Source organism: Bombina bombina, chromosome 11 (genome assembly GCF_027579735.1).
Source record: "Bombina bombina isolate aBomBom1 chromosome 11, aBomBom1.pri, whole genome shotgun sequence".
NCBI classification, from domain to species: domain Eukaryota; kingdom Metazoa; phylum Chordata; class Amphibia; order Anura; family Bombinatoridae; genus Bombina; species Bombina bombina.
In genome coordinates this window covers 162408601-162432222 of record NC_069509.1, presented here as the reverse complement: position 1 = coordinate 162432222, position 23622 = coordinate 162408601, and the positions used below count along the sequence as shown (strand labels likewise).

At 42.1% G+C, this 23622-nt stretch overlaps 1 protein-coding gene across 2 annotated transcripts in view; it reads left to right on the top strand.

The window, feature by feature from the left end:
- The window catches only part of SMG1 (SMG1 nonsense mediated mRNA decay associated PI3K related kinase), a 348909-nt gene that overhangs the window by 279415 nt on the left and 45872 nt on the right, over positions 1-23622 (top strand). For both annotated transcript variants that reach the window (XM_053695253.1, XM_053695252.1), the window contains exon 51: positions 8006-8232. In XM_053695253.1, the coding sequence (XP_053551228.1) occupies positions 8006-8232 (227 nt within the window). The remainder of the gene's footprint in view (positions 1-8005; positions 8233-23622) is intronic.

The following is a 23622-nucleotide window of genomic DNA, read 5'->3' as shown; positions in this document are numbered from 1 at the left end:
AAAGTTTTTTAATTGATACTGAAACAAGCTGTTATGTTAGTTATGTACTTACATAATGCTAGCTGTTTAAATATAATTTTGTATGCATGCTAGAAGTGTCCATTTTAACCTCTTAAGGACCGGGCATTTCAGACAAAAACATTCCCAAAAGACCCAGAGCATTTTTAGCATTTTTGCCATCACTACATTTAAACAGAAATAGAGCCTTTTTTATATTTTCCTATCAAAACTATATTTTATTTTTTTTAGTAGACAACCCAAAGTATTTATTTAGGGCCATTTTGGTATATTTTCATGCCACCATTTTAACGCCAAATGCGATCAAATAAAAAAAAAACTTTGTCACAATTTTAGGTTTCTCACTGAAATTATTTACAAACCGCTTGTGCAATTATGACACAAATGGTTGTAAATGCTTCTCTGGGATCCCCTTTGTTCAGAAATAGCAGACATATATGGCTTTGGCATTGCTTTTTGGTAATTGTATTACAGTGTATTGCCCAGCAGTGAAGGGGTAATAAGGTAGCTTGTAGGGTTAATTTTAGCTTTAGTGTAGAGATCAGCCTCCCATCTGACACATCCCACCCCTGATCCCTCACTGACACCTCTCAAACAGCTCTCTTCCCTCCTCCACCCCCCAAAGGTCACCCACATCTTAAGTACTGGCAGAAAGTCTGCCAGTGCTAAAATAAAAGGTTTTTTTTCTCCAACATTGGTGTGTCCGGTCCACGGCGTCATCCTTACTTGTGGGATATTCTCTTCCCCAACAGGAAATGGCAAAGAGTCCCAGCAAAGCTGGTCACATGATCCCTCCTAGGCTCCGCCCACCCCAGTCATTCTCTTTGCCGTTGCACAGGCAACATCTCCACGGAGATGGTTAAGAGTTTTTTGGTGTTTAAATGTAGTTTTATTCTTCTATCAAGTGTTTGTTATTTTAAAATAGTGCTGGTATGTACTATTTACTCTGAAACAGAAAAGGATGAAGATTTCTGTTTGTAAGAGGAAGATGATTTTAGCAGACAGTACCTAAAATCGATTGCTGTTTCCACACAGGACTGTTGAGATGAAGTAACTTCAGTTGGGGGAAACAGTTAGCAGTCTTTTCTGCTTAAGGTATGACTAGCCATATTTCTAACAAGACCATGTAATGCTGGAAGGCTGTCATTTCCCCTCATTGGGACCGATAAGCCATTTTCTTAGTTAAACATAAAAGAATAAAGGGCTTCAAAAAGGGCTTCAAAACTGGTAGACATTTTTCTGGGCTAAAACAATTGCTTTACTAGGCATATTATGCAGATTTTAACTAATTATTGGTATTATAATCTTGGGGAACGTTTAGAAAAACGGCAGGCACTGTGTTGGACACCTTTTTCAGATGGGGGCCTTTCTAGTTATAGACAGAGCCTCATTCTGGGACTGTATAGGGGTTAAATGTAAAAACTGCTCCGGTTCCGTTAATTTAAGGGTTAAAGCTCTGAAATTTGGTGTGCAATACTTTTAATGCTTTAAGACACTGTGGTGAAATTTTGGTGAATTTCAACAATTCCTTCATACTTTTTCACATATTCAGTAATAAAGTGTTTTCAGTTTGAAATTTAAAGTGACAGTAACGGTTTTATTTTAAAACGTTTTTTGTGCTTTGTTGACAAGTTTAAGCCTGTTTAACATGTCTGTACCATCAGATAAGCTATGTTCTATATGTATGAAAGCCAATGTGTCTCCCCATTTAAATTTATGTGATAATTGTGCCATAGTGTCCAAACAAAGTAAGGACAGTAATGCAACAGATAATGATATTGCCCAAGATGATTCCTCAAATGAGGGGAGTAAACATGATACTACATCATCCCCTACTGTGTCTACACCAGTTATGCCCACACAGGAGGCCCCTAGTACATCTAGTGCGCCAATACTTATTACCATGCAACAATTAACGGCTGTAATGGATAACTCCATAGCAAATCTTTTATCCAAAATGCCTACTTATCAGAGAAAGCGCGATTGCTCTGTTTTAAACACTGAAGAGCAAGAGGACGCTGACGATAACTGTTCTGACATACCCTCACACCAATCTCAAGGGGCCATGAGGGAGGTTTTGTCTGATGGAGAAATTTCAGATTCAGGAAAAATTTCTCATCAAGCTGAACCTGATGTTGTGACATTTAAATTTAAATTAGAACATCTCCGTGCACTGCTTAAGGAGGTGTTATCTACTCTGGATGATTGTGACAATTTGGTCATTCCAGAGAAATTATGTAAGATGGACAAGTTCCTAGAGGTTCCGGTGCCCCCCGACGCTTTTCCTATACCCAAGCGGGTGGCGGACATAGTAAATAAAGAGTGGGAAAGGCCCGGCATACCTTTTGTTCCCCCCCCCCTATATTTAAGAAATTATTTCCTATAGTCGACCCCAGAAAGGACTTATGGCAGACAGTCCCCAAGGTCGAGGGGGCGGTTTCTACTCTAAACAAACGCACTACTATTCCTATCGAAGATAGTTGTGTTTTCAAAGATCCTATGGATAAGAAATTAGAGGGTTTGCTTAAAAAGATTTTTGTACAGCAAGGTTACCTTCTACAACCAATTTCATGCATTGTTCCTGTCACTACGGCAGCGTGTTTCTGGTTCGAGGAACTAGAAAAATCGCTCAGTAAAGAATCTTCGTATGAGGAGGTTATGGACAGAGTTCAAGCACTTAAATTGTCTAACTCTTTTGTTTTAGATGCCGCTTTGCAATTAGCTAGATTAGCGGCGAAAAATTCAGAGTTTGCTGTCGTGGCGCGCAGAGTGCTTTGGCTAAAGTCTTGGTCAGCGGATGTGTCTTCCAAGACAAAATTGCTTAACATTCCTTTCAAAGGTAAAACATTATTTGGACCTGATTTGAAAGAGATTATTTCAGACATCACTGGGGGAAAGGGCCACGCCCTCCCACAGGATAGGTCTTTTAAGGCTAATAATAAGCCTAATTTTCGTCCCTTTCGCAGAAACGGACCAGTCTCTAATTCTGTATCCTCTAAGCAAGAGGGTAATACTTCACAACCCAAACCAGCCTGGAAACCAATGCAAGGCTGGAACAAGGGTAAGCAGGCCAAGAAGCCTACCACTGCTACCAAAACAGCATGAAGGGATAGCCCCCGATCCGGGACCGGATCTAGTGGGGGGCAGACTTTCTCTCTTTGCTCAGGCTTGGGCAAGAGATGTTCAGGATCCTTGGGCGCTAGAAATAGTTTCTCAAGGTTATCTCCTGGAATTCAAGGAACTACCCCCAAGGGGAAGGTTCCACAGGTCTCAATTATCTTCAAACCAAATAAAGAGACAGGCATTCTTACATTGTGTAGAAGACCTGTTAAAGATGGGAGTGATACATCCAGTTCCAATAAGAGAACAAGGAATGGGATTTTATTCCAATCTGTTCATAGTTATCAAAAAAGGGGGAACATTCAGACCAATTTTGGATCTAAAGATCCTAAACAAATTTCTCAGGGTACCATCGTTCAAAATGGAAACTATTCGAACGATCCTACCTACTATCCAGGAAAATCAATTTATGTCTACCGTGGATTTAAAGGATGCGTACCTACATATTCCTATCCACAAGGAACATCATCAGTTCCTAAGGTTCGCTTTTCTGGACAAGCATTACCAGTTTGTGGCACTTCCATTTGGATTAGCCACTGCTCCAAGGATTTTCACAAAGGTACTAGGGTCCCTTCTAGCGGTTCTAAGACCAAGGGGCATTGCAGTAGTACCTTACTTGGACGACATCCTGATTCAAGCGTCGTCCCTGTCAAAAGCAAAGGCTCATACGGACATCGTCCTAGCCTTTCTCAGATCTCACGGATGGAAGGTGAACAAAGAAAAAAGTTCTCTGTCCCCGTCAACAAGAGTTCCCTTCTTGGGAACAATAATAGATTCCTTAGAAATGAGGATTTTTCTGACAGAGGTCAGAAAATCAAAACTTCTAAGCTCTTGTCAAGTACTTCATTCTGTTCCTCGTCCTTCCATAGCGCAGTGCATGGAAGTAATAGGATTGATGGTTGCAACAATGGACATAGTTCCTTTTGCACGAATTCATCTAAGACCATGCTCAGACAGTGGAATGGGGATTATACAGACTTGTCTCCGACGATTCAAGTAGATCAAAAGACCAGAGATTCACTCCGTTGGTGGCTGACCCTGGACAATCTGTCACAGGGAATGAGCTTCCGCAGACCAGAGTGGGTCATTGTCACGACCGACGCCAGCCTAGTGGGCTGGGGCGCGGTCTGGGAATCCCTGAAAGCTCAGGGTCTATGGTCTCGGGAAGAGTCTCTTCTCCCGATAAACATTCTGGAACTGAGAGCGATATTCAATGCTCTCAGAGCTTGGCCTCAACTAGCAAAGGCCAAATTCATAAGGTTTCAGTCAGACAACATGACGACCGTTGCATATATCAATTATCAGGGGGGAACAAGGACTTCCCTGGCGATGAAAGAAGTGACCAAGATAATTCAATGGGCGGAGGATCACTCCTGCCACTTGTCTGCGATCCACATCCCAGGAGTGGAAAATTGGGAAGCGGATTTTCTGAGTCGTCAGACATTCCATCCGGGGGAGTGGGAACTCCATCCGGAAATCTTTGCCCAAATAACTCAATTATGGGGCATTCCAGACATGGATCTGATGGCGTCTCGTCAGAACTTCAAGGTTCCTTGCTACGGGTCCAGATCCAGGGATCCCAAGGTGACCCTAGTAGATGCACTAGTAGCACCTTGGACCTTCAACCTAGCTTATGTATTCCCACCGTTTCCTCTCATCCCCAGGCTGGTAGCCAGGATCAATCAGGAGAGGGCCTTGGTGATCTTGATAGCTCCTGCGTGGCCACGCAGGACTTGGTATGCAGACCTGGTGAATATGTCATCGGCTCCACCATGGAAGCTACCTTTGAGACAGGACCTTCTTGTTCAGGGTCCATTCGAACATCCGAATCTGGTTTCCCTCCAACTGACGGCTTGGAGATTGAACGCTTGATTTTATCAAAGCGTGGGTTTTCAGATTCTGTAATAGATACTCTGATTCAGGCTAGAAAGCCTGTAACTAGAAAAATTTACCATAAAATATGGAAAAAATATATCTGTTGGTGTGAATCTAAAGGATTCCCATGGAACAAGATAAAAATTCCTAAGATTCTATCCTTTCTACAAGAAGGTTTGGAGAAAGGATTATCTGCAAGTTCTCTGAAGGGACAGATCTCTGCTTTATCTGTTTTACTTCACAAAAGACTGGCAGCTGTGCCAAGATGTTCAAGCATTTGTTCAGGCTCTGGTTAGAATCAAGCCTGTTTACAGACCTTTGACTCCTCCCTGGAGTCTAAATCTAGTTCTTTCAGTTCTTCAAGGGGTTCCGTTTGAACCCTTACATTCCGTAGATATTAAGTTATTATCTTGGAAAGTTTTGTTTTTGGTTGCAATTTCTTCTGCTAGAAGAGTTTCAGAGTTATCTGCTCTGCAGTGTTCTCCGCCCTATCTGGTGTTCCATGCAGATAAGGTGGTTTTGCGTACTAAGCCTGGTTTTCTTCCGAAAGTTGTTTCCAACAAAAATATTAACCAGGAGATAGTTGTACCTTCTTTGTGTCCGAATCCAGTTTCAAAGAAGGAACGTTTGTTACACAATTTGGACGTAGTCCGTGCTCTAAAATTCTATTTAGAGGCTACTAAAGATTTCAGACAAACATCTTCCTTGTTTGTTGTTTATTCTGGTAAAAGGAGAGGTCAAAAAGCGACTTCTACCTCTCTTTCCTTTTGGCTTAAAAGCATTATCCGATTGGCTTATGAGACTGCCGGACGGCAGCCTCCTGAAAGAATCACAGCTCACTCCACTAGGGCTGTGGCTTCCACATGGGCCTTCAAGAACGAGGCTTCTGTTGACCAGATATGTAAGGCAGCGACTTGGTCTTCACTGCACACTTTTGCCAAATTTTACAAATTTGATACTTTTGCTTCTTCGGAGGCTATTTTTGGGAGAAAGGTTTTGCAAGCCGTGGTGCCTTCCATTTAGGTGACCTGATTTGCTCCCTCCCTTCATCCGTGTCCTAAAGCTTTGGTATTGGTTCCCACAAGTAAGGATGACGCCGTGGACCGGACACACCAATGTTGGAGAAAACAGAATTTATGCTTACCTGATAAATTACTTTCTCCAACGGTGTGTCCGGTCCACGGCCCGCCCTGGTTTTTTAATCAGGTCTGATGAATTATTTTCTCTAACTACAGTCACCACGGTATCATATGGTTTCTCCTATATATATTTCCTCCTGTCCGTCGGTCGAATAACTGGGGTGGGCGGAGCCTAGGAGGGATCATGTGACCAGCTTTGCTGGGACTCTTTGCCATTTCCTGTTGGGGAAGAGAATATCCCACAAGTAAGGATGACGCCGTGGACCGGACACACCGTTGGAGAAAGTAATTTATCAGGTAAGCATAAATTCTGTTTTGTTTTTTTTTTGTATTTTCCGCCCTTACCCCCCAACCTCCCTGATCTCCCCCCCCCAGAAGATCTCTAAGCCTCCCCCTCTTACCTATTTGCTGCCATCTTAGGCACTGGCAGCTGTCTGCCAGTACCCAGTTTGCAGAAAATTATGCAATTTAAAAAAATACCCTTTTTTTCTGTAGTGTAGCTTCCCCCCCTCATTACCCTCCCCCCCTTATTACCCTCCCAGATCCCTTTCCCTCAATGGATCCCACATTGGATCCCCCTCATTGCCTTTTCTCCCTCCTTCCCCTTCACTTCCCGGTGTAACCAGCACTTTTTTTTTTTCCCCCTAATGTGTTGTGTGACGCAGCGGTCCCACCCACTCCCTCCTCCCGCCTCCTCCAGCGATGGGCCGCCCACCTGCCTCCCTCATTACACTCCGGCACCACCGCTGTGCGATGCAGAGAGGGCCACAGAGTTTCTCTCTGCATCGATAACTCTGCAAATCTATTTTGAGCGAGATCGCGGCAGAGAAAAGCCCAGGACTGCAGCGACATACAAGGTCCTAACGACCAGTGTCTTACAGGGTACGGCGCTGGTTGTTAAAGGGTTAACGTTGAGTAACAGTTAGGTGTAGTTGTCAATATATTGCTAAATAGATTAGAAAAGCAACTGGTTAGTTATTGATAGTTAAAGGGACACACAAAAAAGTCCAATAAAAAAACAATACCTAATTTCTGACTATACTTTGAACTGCTTTAAGGAAACTAAATTTATAGAGAAGTCTATAATCAAACTCCATTTTACCTTATTTACCTTACTCATCGTCCTCAATCATTCGCAGTTGTGTCTTCCATTTTAGAAGCAGAAGACTACAGCCAATTAGAAGCTAGCTTTATTCTCATGCTGCCTCTTTATCTCCATTATTCTCTCTGTACTGCAGATCTCTTTATTCTCCTATTGTTTGGTTGGACGTTGTACTTGAACATTTTCTATCATGCATGCGAAAGAGCAGCGTTTACACATGTCAAATATTGTTTTTGCTTGAAAAACTGTTAGACAGTAAACTCAAAAACATTCATAATTGAGAGAGCATGCAAATTTAAAAAACGTTCCAATTGACTTCTCAAATTTGCTTTGTGCCTTTCCTATCCTTTGTTAAAGAGTAGACTAGGTAGGCTCAGGAGCTGCACAACTGGGAGCTAGCTGCTGATTTTCATTGGTTCCCCTGATGTGTTCAGCTAGCTCCCAGTATCGTATTGGATAGTTGTTTAAAATTTCATGTTCTATCTAAATCATAAAAGTTTAATTGGAAGGAAGAGACCTAAGGTACTACTTTACCAAATATTCACAAGACATTGTGAACCTTAAAGATTTAGTTTAAAATGCCTTTATTTCCATTCCATTTTGTAATAGAGTAATGATAGGGCAGTACTGGACGTTTCATATGGAACATGTCTTTTTAATTGGGTACTAACTTTAACTTTGCATGATATGATGGTTGGAAAAATGTACTTAAAATCTTTCCTCATGTTCTATGTTTGTTTTTTTTCTAAAGGAGTTGAATTCCAATTTTCGCCAAATAATTTTCCCAGAGGCTCTCCGATGTTTAATGAAAGGGGAAGTCACTTTAGAACACATGTTGCAAGAACTGGACAGTCTTATCGAGCAGACTACGGATGGTGTATCTCTGCAGTGCATGGTGGAATCTCTGCAGGCCTACCTGCGTAATGCTGCTATGGGTCTAGAAGATGAAGCAAATGCTCACTACATAGATATTGCAAGGTAATGTGGGTTTTAACCTAACATTTTTATTAATTTATAGTTGCTTTAGATTTTGAAAATTTAGCATAATTGTTTATTTTTTATTTTATTTTTTAATTGACATTTCCTACACCACTCCTAAAACAGACTATATTTTTTAACCTTTATTGTGTTTTACTTAAGTTTTAAGCACATTTTGGTCTCTTGTCTTTCAAACAAGCATTGCTACATAGGCAAATAACAACAGATTTCTCTCATGCTGTAAAAGTTACATATATGTTGGTCCCAAAATACATAGTTTCAAATACAGGTAGCCCTCGGTTTACGCTGGGGTTAGGTTCCAGGAGGAATGGTTGTCAATCGAAACCGTTGTAAATTAAAGCCCAGTTTATAATGTAAGTCAATGTGAAGTGAGGGAGTTAGGTTCCAGGCCCCTCTCAAAAATGTCATAAGTAACACCCAATACATTATTTATTTTACAAGATACGATGAGTCCACGGATTTTATCCTTACTTATGGGATATCGCCTCCTGATCAGCAGGAGGAGGCCAAGAGCACCACAGCAGAGCTGTATATATAGCTCCTCCCTTCCCTCCCACCCCAGTCATTCTCTTTGCCTGCGTTAGTGATAGGAAGAGGTAAAGTGAGGTGTTAGTTTAGATTCTTCAATCAAGAGTTTATTATTTTTAAATGGTACCAGTGAGTGCTATTTTTCTCAGGGGTAAAGCTACAGGTTTTTTTAGCAATGGGAACTGGGGAGATTCTACATTCTCTCTCTGCGCCTCCCATACTGTTTGCTGCCCTGCTGATGGTCTTAGCAGATATTATATAAGACCCTCTTTGTCCCCACAGATCTGCAGGAGGTGATGAAAAGGACCTCTTCTTCGTGTGGGACAGGTTCATGCTGCGCTCAGCATTGAGGTATGGTACAGTCTTTTGATTCTGGGGAGACGATGTAGCTCAGAACAGACTGGCCATTATTTCCTACACCAGGAAGGGGTAATCAACTTGCAAGAGTAATTTATATGCATTGATGTTTTCCCCCCTTTATTATGGGAGCTGGAGAATTCAGCTGTGAGGCGATAACAGTGGGCTTTTTAAGTTATTAGCCCGGTTACATTGCGATTGCACATTGAATGTGGGCTTGACGCTGGGGACTGTTTTGGGAGTTCTTACTCCAATTATTATGCCTTGGCATTTGACAGGCACAGGACTTTTCAAGGGGGCAAATTGTTTATTCAAAAGTCGTTGGGGGCACATTGTTTATTCCAAAGTCGTTTCTTTACGACATATGTATTCCCCATGTGGTTCTCCTTATCGGGGTTAGACTACCGCCCACAAAGGGCGGGGCTTAACGTTTGCGCGCTTAGCCGCGCAGTTGGTGTTCCGGGTTCCGACGGCAGTGTACCTCGAGGCTCCGGTGTTTTCCTAAGTCCACTTGTCTCAGTCATCTTCACAAGCTGTCTTAGGCACACAGTTCACAGAGTACTATTTGTTGGCTCGTGGGGACAGGTAGGCACCGCAGCAGAGCTGTGGCTTGGTGCAAGTGTATTTTCTGTCCCTCAGATTTTTCACACTTTTAGCGGGTAGATCATATTAGCTGCTTGTAAGAAAAGCTAGTGTAACCTAACGGTGCTTCCCTGCTTTTACATGCGAGTGCTGCACAGTAAAAATTGTAACGTTTTAATTTTTAAAGGCACAGTACACTCGTTTTTTTCAACATATTTGTTTTCACTTATATTAACTACTTGCTTGTTATTTTATTTACAATGTATCTACAGTACCACAACCAATATTGCCTTTGCTTATCTTTTGTCATGGCTGACCTTCAGGACAGTACATGTTCTATGTGTTTAGATGCCAATGTGGAACCCCCTATTCCTTTTTGTCCCTCATGTACTGAGAGGGCTTTACAGTTTAAAGAACAAATTTTCTTTAATGCAAGTATATCTAAGGATGTTTCTCAGACTGATGAGACTCAGGGTATGCCGCAACTTTCTCCCCAAGCGTCACAGCCTTCAACGCCGTGTTCTTCAACTGCGTCTGCTTCATTCACTCTGCAGGATATGGCTGCAGTTATGTCATCCACCCTTTCAGAAGTTTTATCTAAGTTGCCAGCATTGCAAGGCAAACGCAGTAGGAAAGAGGCCCATGTGGTCCCTGCGACTTCTGTTGCTTTGAAGGCGATCTCCGATGAACCCTCCCTGGGCTCTGAATTGGGGGGTACGGAGGCTCTGTCTGAGGGGGAACTGTTTGACTCAGGAAGTGCATTGCCCCCAGCAGATTCGGACGTAATGTCCTTCAGGTTTAAGCTTGAACACCTCCGACTTTGGCTACGAGAGGTTTTGGTGACTCTGGACGACTGTGACTCTATTGTGGTCCCGCCAGAGAAATTGAGTAAGATGGACAGATATTTGGAGGTTCCTTCTTATTCTGACGTTTTTCCAGTTCCTAAGAGAATTTCGGACATTATTGCAAGGGAATGGGAAAGACCGGGTATCCCGTTCTCCCCTTCCCCTATTTCTTCTATAAGGTACGACGAGTCCACGTATTCATCCATTACTTGTGGGATATTATCCTCATGCTAACAGGAAGTGGCAAAGAGCACCACAGCAGAGCTGTCTATATAGCTCCTCCCTTAGCTCCACCCCCCAGTCATTCTCTTTGCCTACTCTAAGTACTAGGAAGGGTAAAGTGAAAGAGGTGATAAAATATTAGTTTTTAATTTCTTCAAGCAAGAGTTTTTTGTTTTAAATGGTACCGGTGTGTACTATTTACTCTCAGGCAGCAGATGGATGAAGACTTCTGCCTGGAGAATGATGATCTTAGCATTTGTCACTAAGATCCAGTACAGTTCCCACAGAGGCTGAGGGGTGCAGGAAACTTCAGTGTGAGGAACGTTTTCATGCTATATAGCAGTGAGGTATGTTCAGTCATTTTTTATGGAGAGACTGTGTATTTCAGAAAGGCTGACAGTAATCCTATAGCAGTAATCCTAAGAGCTATAGAAGGGCATTACTAAGCTTACAATAAGGGGCTAATTAAAAAATGGTTGACACTGAGTTTTCTTTCATGTAATTAGCAAGAGTCCATGAGCTAGTGACGTATGGGATATACATTCCTACCAGGAGGGGCAAAGTTTCCCAAGCCTCAAAATGCCTATAAATACACCCCTCACCACACCCACAATTCAGTTTTACAAACTTTGCCTCCTATGGAGGTGGTGAAGTAAGTTTGTGCTAGATTCTACGTTGATATGCGCTCCGCAGCAAGTTGGAGCCCGGTTTTCCTCTCAGCGTGCAGTGAATGTCAGAGGGATGTGAGGAGAGTATTGCCTATTTGAATGCAGTGATCTCCTTCTACGGGGTCTATTTCATAGGTTCTCTGTTATCGGTCGTAGAGATTCATCTCTTACCTCCCTTTTCAGATCGACGATATACTCTTATTTATATACCATTACCTCTGCTGATTTTCGTTTCAGTACTGGTTTGGCTTTCTACAAACGTGTAGATGAGTGTCCTGGGGTAAGTAAATCTTATTTTCTGTGACACTCTAAGCTATGGTTGGGCACTTTGTTTATAAAGTTCTAAATATATGTATTCAAACATTTATTTGCCTTGACTCAGAATGTTCAACATTCCTTATTTTCAGACAGTCAGTTTCATATTTGGGATAATGCGTTTGAATCAATCATTTTTTCTTACCTTAAAAATTTGACTTTTTTTCCCTGTGGGCTGTTAGGCTCGCGGGGGCTGAAAATGCTTCATTTTATTGCGTCATTCTTGGTGCGGACTTTTTTGGCGCAAAAAATCTTTTCTGTTTCCGGCGTCATACGTGTCGCCGGAAGTTGCGTCATTTTTTGACGTCCTTTTGCGCCAAAAATGTCGGCGTTCCGGATGTGGCGTCATTTTTGGCGCCAAAAAGCATTTAGGCGCCAAACAATGTGGGCGTATTATTTGGCGCCAAAAAATATGGGCGTCGCTTTTGTCTCCACATTATTTCAGTCTGATTTTTTCTTTGCTTCTGGTTACTAGAAGCTTGTTTATTGGCATTTTTTCCCATTCCTGAAACTGTCATTTAAGGAATTTGATCAATTTTGCTTTATATGTTGTTTTTTCTCTTACATATTGCAAGATGTCTCACGTTGCATCTGAGTCAGAAGATACTTCAGGAAAATCGCTGTCTAGTGCTGGAACTACCAAAGCTAAGTGTATCTGCTGTAAACTTTTGGTAGCTATTCCTCCGGCTGTTGTTTGTATTAATTGTCATGACAAACTTGTTAAAGCAGATATTTCCTTTAGTAATGTACCATTGCCTGTTGCAGTTCCCTCAACATCTAAGGTGCAGAATGTTCCTGATAACATAAGAGATTTTGTTTCTGAATCCATCAAGAAGGCTATGTCTGTTATTTCTCCTTCTAGGAAACATAAAAAATCTTTTAAAACTTCTCTTTATACAGATGAATTTTTAAATGAACATCATCATTCTGATTCTGATGACTCTTCTGGTTCAGAGGATTCTGTCTCAGCGATTGATGCTGATAAATCTTCATATTTATTTAAAATGGAATTTATTCGTTCTTTACTTAAAGAAGTACTAATTGCTTTAGAAATAGAGGATTCTGGTCCTCTTGATACTAATTCTAAACGTTTAGATAAGGTGTTTAAATCTCCTGTGGTTATTCCAGAGGTTTTTCCTGTTCCTAATGCTATTTCTGAAGTAATTTCCAGAGAATGGGATAAATTGGGTAATTCATTTACTCCTTCTAAACGTTTTAAGCAATTATATCCTGTGCCGTCTGACAGATTAGAATTTTGGGACAAAATCCCTAAAGTTGATGGGGCTATTTCTACCCTTGCTAAACGTTCTACTATTCCTACGTCAGATGGTACTTCGTTTAAAGATCCTTTAGATAGGAAAATTGAATCCTTTCTAAGAAAAGCTTATCTGTGTTCAGGTAATCTTCTTAGACCTGCTATATCTTTGGCTGATGTTGCTGCAGCTTCAACTTTTTGGTTGGAGACTTTAGCGCAACAAGTAACAGATCATGATTCTCATAATATTATTATTCTTCCTCAGCATGCTAATAATTTTATCTGTGATGCCATTTTTGATATTATCAGAGTTGATGTCAGGTTTATGTCTCTAGCTATTTTAGCTAGAAGAGCTTTATGGCTTAAAACTTGGAATGCTGATATGGCTTCTAAATCAACTCTACTTTCCATTTCTTTCCAGGGTAACAAATTATTTGGTTCTCAGTTGGATTCCATTATCTCAACTGTTACTGGTGGGAAAGGAACTTTTTTACCACAGGATAAAAAATCTAAGGGTAAAAACAGGGCTAATAATCGTTTTCGTTCCTTTCGTTTCAACAAAGAACAAAAGCCTGATCCTTCATCCTCAGGAGCAGTTTCAGTTTGGAAACCATCTCCAGTCTGGAATAAATCCAAGCCTGCTAGAAAGGCAAAGCCTGCTTCTAAGTCCACATGAAGGTGCGGCCCTCATTCCAGCTCAGCTGGTAGGGGGCAGGTTACGTTTTTTCAAAGAAATTTGGATCAATTCTGTTCACAATCTTTGGATTCAGAAAATTGTTTCAGAAGGGTACAGAATTGGTTTCAAGATGAGACCTCCTGCAAAGAGATTTTTTCTTTCCCGTGTCCCAGTAAATCCAGTGAAAGCTCAAGCATTTCTGAATTGTGTTTCAGATCTAGAGTTGGCTGGAGTAATCATGCCAGTTCCAGTTCTGGAACAGGGGATGGGGTTTTATTCAAATCTCTTCATTGTACCAAAGAAGGAGAATTCCTTCAGACCAGTTCTGGATCTAAAAATATTGACTCGTTATGTAAGGATACCAACGTTCAAAATGGTAACTGTAAGGACTATCTTGCCTTTTGTTCAGCTAGGGCATTATATGTCCACAATAGATTTACAGGATGCTTATCTGCATATTCCGATTCATCCAGATCATTATCAGTTCCTGAGATTCTCTTTTCTGGACAAGCATTACCAGTTTGTGGCTCTGCCGTTTGGCCTAGCTACAGCTCCAAGAATTTTTACAAAAGTTCTCGGTGCCCTTCTGTCTGTAATCAGAGAACAGGGTATTGTGGTATTTCCTTATTTGGACGATATCTTGGTACTTGCTCAGTCTTTACATTTAGCAGAATCTCATACGAATCGACTTGTGTTGTTTCTTCAAGATCATGGTTGGAGGATCAATTTACCAAAAAGTTCATTGATTCCTCAGACAAGGGTAACTTTTCTGGGTTTCCAGATAGATTCAGTGTCCATGACTCTGTCTTTAACAGACAAGAGACGTCTAAAATTGATTTCAGCTTGTCGAAACCTTCAGTCACAATCATTCCCTTCGGTAGCCTTATGCATGGAAATTCTAGGTCTTATGACTGCTGCATCGGACGCGATCCCCTTTGCTCGTTTTCACATGCGACCTCTTCAGCTCTGTATGCTGAATCAATGGTGCAGGGATTACACAAAGATATCTCAATTAATATCTTTAAAACCGATTGTACGACACTCTCTAACGTGGTGGACAGATCACCATCGTTTAATTCAGGGGGCTTCTTTTGTGCTTCCGAACTGGACTGTAATTTCAACAGATGCAAGTCTCACAGGTTGGGGAGCTGTGTGGGGATCTCTGACGGCACAAGGAGTTTGGGAATCTCAGGAGGTGAGATTACCGATCAATATTTTGGAACTCCGTGCAATTTTCAGAGCTCTTCAGTCTTGGCCTCTTCTGAAGAGAGAATCGTTCATTTGTTTTCAGACAGACAATGTCACAACTGTGGCATACATCAATCATCAAGGAGGGACTCACAGTCCTCTGGCTATGAAAGAAGTATCTCGAATTCTGGTTTGGGCGGAATCCAGCTCCTGTCTAATCTCTGCGGTTCATATCCCAGGTATAGACAATTGGGAAGCGGATTATCTCAGTCGCCAAACGTTACATGCGGGCGAATGGTCTCTTCACCCAGAGGTATTTCTTCAGATTGTTCAAATGTGGGGACTTCCAGAAATAGATCTGATGGCCTCTCATCTAAACAAGAAACTTCCCAGGTATCTGTCCAGATCCAGGGATCCTCAAGCGGAAGCGGTGGATGCATTGTCACTTCCTTGGAAGTATCATCCTGCCTATATCTTTCCGCCTCTAGTTCTTCTTCCAAGAGTAATCTCCAAGATTCTGAAGGAATGCTCGTTTGTTCTGCTGGTAGCTCCGGCATGGCCTCACAGGTTTTGGTATGCGGATCTTGTCCGGATGGCCTCTTGCCATCCGTGGACTCTTCCGTTACGACCAGACCTTCTGTCGCAAGGTCCTTTTTTCCATCAGGATCTCAAATCCTTAAATTTAAAGGTATGGAGATTGAACTCTTGATTCTTAGTCAAAGAGGTTTCTCTGACTCTGTGATTAATACTATGTTACAGGCTCGTAAATCTGTATCCAGAGAGATATATTATAGAGTCTGGAAGACTTATATTTCTTGGTGTCTTTCTCATCATTTTTCTTGGCATTCTTTTAGAATTCCAAGAATTTTACAGTTTCTTCAGGATGGTTTAGATAAAGGTTTGTCCGCAAGTTCCTTGAAAGGACAAATCTCTGCTCTTTCTGTTCTTTTTCACAGAAAGATTGCTAATCTTCCTGATATTCATTGTTTTGTACAAGCTTTGGTTCGTATAAAACCTGTCATTAAGTCAATATCTCCTCCTTGGAGTTTGAATTTGGTTCTAGGGGCTCTTCAAGCTCCTCCGTTTGAACCTATGCATTCATTGGACATTAAATTACTTTCTTGGAAAGTTTTGTTCCTTTTGGCAATCTCTTCTGCCAGAAGAGTTTCTGAATTATCTGCTCTTTCTTGTGAGTCTCCTTTTCTAATTTTTCATCAGGATAAGGCAGTGTTGCGAACTTCTTTTGAATTTTTACCTAAAGTTGTGAATTCCAACAACATTAGTAGAGAAATTGTGGTTCCTTCATTATGTCCTAATCCTAAGAATTCTAAGGAGAAATCGTTACATTCTTTGGATGTTATTAGAGCTTTGAAATATTATGTTGAAGCTTCTAAGTCTTTCCGAAAGACTTCTAGTTTATTTGTTATCTTTTCCGGTTCTAGAAAAGGCCAGAAAGCTTCTGCCATTTCTTTGGCATCTTGGTTGAAATCTTTAATTCATCTTGCCTATGTTGAGTCGGGTAAAACTCCGCCTCAAAGGATTACAGCTCATTCTACTAGGTCAGTTTCTACTTCCTGGGCGTTTAGGAATGAAGCTTCGATTGATCAGATTTGCAAAGCAGCAACTTGGTCCTCTTTGTATACTTTTACTAAATTCTACCATTTTGATGTATTTTCTTCTTCTGAAGCAGTTTTTGGTAGTAAAGTACTTCAGGCAGCGGTTTCAGTTTGAATCTTCTGCTTATGTTTTTCATTAAACTTTATTTTGGGTGTGGATTATTTTCAGCAGGAATTGGCTGTCTTTATTTTATCCCTCCCTCTCTAGTGACTCTTGCGTGGAAAGATCCACATCTTGGGTAATCATTATCCCATACGTCACTAGCTCATGGACTCTTGCTAATTACATGAAAGAAAACATAATTTATGTAAGAACTTACCTGATAAATTCATTTCTTTCATATTAGCAAGAGTCCATGAGGCCCACCCTTTTTTGTGGTGGTTATGATTTTTGTATAAAGCACAATTATTCCAATTCCTTATTTTATATGCTTTCGCACTTTATCACCCCACTTCTTGGCTATTCGTTAAACTGAATTGTGGGTGTGGTGAGGGGTGTATTTATAGGCATTTTGAGGTTTGGGAAACTTTGCCCCTCCTGGTAGGAATGTATATCCCATACGTCACTAGCTCATGGACTCTTGCTAATATGAAAGAAATGAATTTATCAGGTAAGTTCTTACATAAATTATGTTTTTTTAATGTTTGTGGGCAAATGTTTTGTAATTGGGAGTGCTTTTAACGTTTTGTGGGCAATAACGTTTTTGGGCAGCTTTATTGAGGGTACACTTGGCTTAGTTTTTGGGTCTCAGAACCCACATGGCTAGTTTAAAACCGCTCTGGTGCGGTTCTTTGAGGCTGTAGAGACATTGCGTGAGATGGGCGGGGCCTATTCGCGCCTCAGATGCGCAGTTGTTTTCTCCAACATTGGTGTGTCCGGTCCACGGCGTCATCTATAACTTGTGGGAATATTCTCCTCCCCAACAGGAAATGGCAAAGAGCACAGCAAAAGCTGTCCACATAGTCCCCCCTAGGCTCCGCCCACCCCAGTCATTCTCTTTGCCGCTGAACAAGCAGCATCTCCGCGGAGATGGTGAAGAGTATGTGGTGTTTAGTTGTAGTTTTTTATTCTACTATCAAGAGTTTGTTATTTTATAATAGTGCTGGTATGTACTATTTACTCTGAAACAGCAGTTGGCAGACTTTTCTGCTTAAGGTATGACTAGCCATATTTCTAACAAGACTGTGTAATGCTGGAAGGCTGTCATTTCCCCTCATGGGGACCGGTAAGCTATTTTCTTAGTCTCAAACAGAATAAAGGGCTTAATATGGGCTATAAAACTGGTAGACACTTTTATGGGCTAGATCGATTGCTTTATTTGGGCATTTTATACAGCTTGATGTTGAAATTCACACTTTATAAACTTTGGGGAACGTTTTTTACGTCAGGCACTGGTTTAGACACCTTCCCAGTCAGGAAGGGCCTTCTCTGTAGTAGGCAGAGCCTCATTTTCGCGCCATTACTGCGCAGTTACTTTTGAGAGCAGGACATGCAGCTGCATGTGTGTGGGTCTGAAAGTAGTTGAAAAGGTTCCTAGAAGGCTTCATTTGGTATTGTATACCCCCTTGGGTTTGGTAAAGTCGCAGCAAAGGCTGTAGCTGGGACTGTAGAGGGGTTAAAACTGTAACCGGCTCCGGTTTCCTCATTTTAAGGGTTAAAGGTCTTTGAAAATTTGGTTAAATTTGAACAATTCCTTCATAGTTTTAAACATATTCAGTAATAAAGTGTGCCCTGTTTAAAATTTAAAGAGACAGTAACGGTTTTGTTATAAAACGGTTTTTGTACTTTATTGACAAGTTTAAGCCTGTTTAACATGTCTGTGCCTTCAGATAAACTATGTTCTGTATGTATGGAAGCCAATGTGTCTCCCCCTTCAAAATTGTGTGATAATTGTGCCATAGCGTCCAAACAAAGTAAGGACAGTACTGCCACAGATAGTAAAGTTGCCCAAGATGATTCATCAGATGAAGGGAGTAGACATAGTTCTACATCATCTCTTTCTGTGTCTACACCAGTTTTGCCCATGCAGGATACCCCTAGTACTTCTAGCGCGCCAATGCTTGTTACTAATCAACAATTGACGGCAGTAATGGATAACTCCATAGCAAATATTTGATCCAAAATGCCTGCATTTCAGAGAAAGCGCGATTGCTCTGTTTTAAACACTGTAGAGCAGGAGGGCGCTGATGATAATTGCTCTGTCATACCCTCACACCAATCTGAAGTGGCCATGAGGGAGGTTTTGTCAGATGGGGAAATTTCTGATTCAGGTAGAATTTCTCAACAGGCAGAACCTGATGTTGTGACATTTAAATTTAAATTAGAGCATCTCTGCGCACTGCTTAAGGAGGTGCTATCTACTCTGGATGATTGTGACAACCTGGTCATTCCAGAAAAATTGTGCAAGATGGACAAGTTCCTAGAGGTTCCGGTGCACCCCGACGCTTTTCCTATACCCAAGCGGGTGGCAGACATAGTGAATAAGGAGTGGGAGAAGCCCGGCATACCTTTTGTCCCCCCTCCTATATTTAAGAAATTATTTCCTATGGTCAACCCCAGAAAGGACTTATGGCAGACAGTCCCTAAGGTCGAGGGGGCAGTTTCTACACTAGCCAAGCGCACTACTATTCCTATTGAGGATAATTGTGCTTTCAAAGATCCTATGGATAAAAAATTGGAGGGTCTGCTTAAAAAGATTTTTGTACAGCAAGGTTACCTCCTGCAACCTATTTCGTGTATTATTCCTGTCACTACAGCAGCGTGGTTCTGGTTCGAGGAACTAGAAAAGTCGCTTAGTAGAGAGACTCCGTATGAGGAGGTTATGGACAGAATTCACACACTTAAGTTAGCTAATTCCTTTATTTTAGATGCCGCTTTGCAGTTAGCTAGATTAGCGGCGAAAAATTCAGGGTTTGCAATTGTGGCGCGCAGAGCGCTCTGGCTAAAGTCTTGGTCAGCGGATGTATCTTCCAAGACAAAATTGCTTAATATCCCTTTCAAGGGTAAAACCCTTTTTGGGCCAGAATTGAAAGAGATTATCTCAGACATCACTGGGGGTAAGGGCCACGCCCTCCCACAAGACAGGCCTTTCAAGGCCAAGAATAAGTCTAATTTTCGTTCCTTTCGCAATTTCAGGAACGGACCGGCCTCCAACTCTGCAGCCTCTAGACAAGAGGGTAATGCTTCACAAACCAAACCAGCTTGGAAACCGATGCAAGGCTGGAACAAGGGTAAGCAGGCCAAGAAGCCTGCTGCTGCTACCAAAACAGCATGAAGGAGCAGCCCCCGATCCGGGACCGGATCTAGTAGGGGGCAGACTCTCTCTCTTCGCTCAGGCTTGGGCAAGAGATGTTCAGGATCCCTGGGCACTAGAAATAGTTTCTCAGGGTTATCTTCTGGAATTCAAGGAACTACCCCCAAGGGGACGGTTCCACATGTCTCACTTATCTTCAAACCAAATAAAGAGACAGGCATTCTTACATTGTGTAGAAGACCTGTTAAAAATGGGAGTGATACACCCAGTTCCAACCGTGGAACAAGGAATGGGGTTTTACTCAAATCTGTTTGTAGTTCCCAAAAAAGAGGGAACTTTCAGACCAATTCTGGATTTAAAGATCCTAAACATATTTCTCAGAGTGCCATCGTTCAAAATGGAAACTATTCGAACGATTTTACCTACAATCCAGGAGGGTCAATTTATGACTACCGTGGATCTAAAGGATGCGTATCTACATATTCCTATCCACAAAGATCATCATCAGTTCCTAAGGTTCGCCTTTCTGGACAAACATTACCAGTTTGTGGCTCTCCCATTCGGGCTAGCCACTGCTCCAAGGATTTTCACAAAGGTACTCGGGTCCCTTCTAGCGGTTCTAAGACCAAGGGGCATTGCAGTGGCACCTTACTTGGACGACATTCTGATACAAGCGTCTCTTTCAAAGGCAAAGGCTCACACAGACATCGTTCTGGCCTTTCTCAGATCTCACGGATGGAAAGTGAACATAGAAAAAAGTTCCCTGTCTCCGTCGACGAGTTCCTTTCTTGGGGACAATAATAGATTCTTTAGAAATGAAGATTTTCCTGACAGATGTCAGAAAGTCAAAACTTCTAAACGCTTGTCAAGTTCATCACTCTGTTCCACGACCTTCCATAGCTCAGTGCATGGAAGTAGTAGGGTTGATGGTTGCAGCAATGGACATAGTTCCTTTTGCGCAAATTCATCTAAGACCATTACAACTGTGCATGCTGAAACAGTGTCTCCAGTGATTCAAGTAGATCAGAAGACCAGAGACTCACTCCGTTGGTGGCTAACCCAGGATCACCTGTCCCAGGGAATGAGCTTCCGCAGACCAGAGTGGGTCATCGTCACGACCGACGCCAGTCTAGTGGGCTGGGGCGCGGTCTGGGACTCCCTGAAAGCTCAGGGGCTATGGTCTTGGGCAGAGTCTCTTCTCCCGATAAACATTCTGGAACTGAGAGCGATATTCAATACTCTCAGGGCTTGGCCTCAACTAGCAAAGGCCAGATTCATAAGATTCCAATCAGACAACATGACTGTTGCTTACAGCAACCATCAGGGGGTAACAAGGAGTTCCCTGGCGATGAGAGAAGTGACCAAAATCATAAAATGGGCGGAGGATCACTCCTGCCACCTATCTGCGATCCACATCCCAGGAGTGGAAAACTGGGAGGCGGATTATCTGAGTCGTCAGACATTCCATCCGGGGGAGTGGGAACTCCACCCGGAGATATTTGCCCAGTTGACTCAATTATGGGGCATTCCAGACATGGATCTGATGGCGTCTCGTCAGAACTTCAAGGTTCCTTGCTGCGGGTCCAGATCCAGGGATCCCAAGGCGACTCTAGTGGATGCATTAGTAGCGCCTTGGACCTTCAACCTAGCTTATGTGTTTCCACCGTTTCCTCTCATTCCCAGGCTGGTAGCCAGGATCAAGCAGGAGAGGGCCTCTGATCTTGATAGCTCCTGCGTGGCCACGCAGGACTTGGTATGCAGACCTGGTGAATATGTCATCGGCTCCACCATGGAAGCTACCTTTGAGACAGGATCTTCTAGTACAAGGTCCATTCGAACATCCAAATCTAGTTTCCCTCCAGCTGACGGCTTGAAAATTGAACGCTTGATTTTATCTAAGCGTGGGTTTTCGGATTCTGTAATAGATACTCTGGTACAAGCCAGAAAACCTGTAACTAGAAAAATTTACCATAAAATATGGAAAAGATATATCTGTTGGTGTGAATCCAAGGGATTCTCATGGAGTAAGATCAAAATTCCTAGGATCCTTTCCTTTCTCCAAGAAGGTTTGGATAAGGGATTATCAGCGAGTTCTCTAAAGGGACAGATTTCTGCTTTATCTGTCTTGTTACACAAACGACTGGCAGCTGTGCCTGATGTTCAAGCTTTTGTTCAGGCTTTGGTCAGGATCAAGCCTGTTTACAGACCTTTGACTCCTCCCTGGAGTCTGAATTTAGTTCTTTCAGTTCTTCAAGGGGTTCCGTTTGAACCTCTACATTCCATAGATATCAAGATGTTATCTTGGAAAGTTCTGTTTTTGGTTGCTATTTCTTCTGCTAGAAGAGTTTCTGAGTTATCTGCTTTGCAGTGTAATCCGCCCTATCTGGTGTTCCATTCAGATAATGTTGTTTTGCGTACTAAACCTGGTTTCCTTCCAAAGGTTGTTTCCAACAAGAATATTAACCAGGAAATAGTTGTGCCTTCTTTGTGTCCGAATCCAGTTTCAAAGAAGGAACGTTTGTTACACAATTTAGATGTAGTTCGTGCTTTAAAGTTCTATTTAGAAGCAACAAAGGATTTCAGACAAACGTCTTCTCTGTTTGTCATTTATTCTGGCAAGAGGAGAGGTCAAAAAGCTACTGCTACCTCTCTTTCCTTTTGGCTGAAAAGCATCATCCGATTTACTTACGAGACTGCCGGACGGCAGCCTCCTGAACGCATCACAGCTCACTCTACTAGGGCTGTGGCTTCCACATGGGCCTTCAAGAACGAGGCTTCTGTTGATCAGATATGTAAGGCAGCGACTTGGTCTTCCCTGCACACTTTTGCCAAATTCTACAAATTTGATACTTTTGCTTCTTCTGAGGCTATTTTTGGGAGAAAGGTTCTGCAAGCCGTGGTGCCTTCTGTTTAGGTAACCTGATTGGCTCCCTCCCTTCATCCGTGTCCTAAAGCTTTGGTATTGGTTCCCACAAGTTATGGATGACGCCGTGGACCGGACACACCAATGTTGGAGAATTTATGCTTACCTGATAAATTACTTTCTCCAACGGTGTGTCCGGTCCACGGCCCGCCCTGGGGGGACTATGTGGACAGCTTTTGCTGTGCTCTTTGCCATTTCCTGTTGGGGAGGAGAATATTCCCACAAGTTATGGATGACGCCGTGGACCGGACACACCGTTGGAGAAAGTAATTTATCAGGTAAGCATAAATTCTGTTTTCACTCAGCAAGCTCCAACTCCTGAGGGCCCTTGTGAATGTTTTGGGCCAAATCAAAGCTTTAACCCCATATTTACAATCCCTGAGGGCAAGTAGGCACCACAGCAGGGCTGTGGCGAGGTGCTGGGGGTGTTTTTTACCGGATTTAGGCCTTATTTCAATCCGGTTTGCACATTGAAGGGTTAAATATTTTAATTTCTTGTGGGGCAAACTTCACTACACAAATTGAGTCTGCTATCAAAAATTTGGAAAGTTTGGTGTATTTTAAAGCAGTTTTGCAGAACGTGTATGCTTTTTTTTCTCTTAAAGGCGCAGTACCGTTTTTTAAGATTGTTGTTTTTTCACTAAATAGTGTTTTTCTAGCTTGTTTGTAGTCATTACTAGCCTGTTCAACATGTCTGACATTGAGGAAGGTCAATGTTCAATAGGTTTAGAAGCCATTGTGGAACCCCCACTTAGAATGTGTCCCTCATGCACTGAAAGGTCAATACATTGCAAAGAACATATTTTAGCTACTAAAAGTATGTCGCAGGATGATTCTCAGTCAGAAGGGAATCGGGTTATGCCATCTAATTCTCCCCAAGTGTCACAACCATTAACGCCCGCACAAGCGACGTCAAGTACTTCTAGTGCGTCTAATTCTT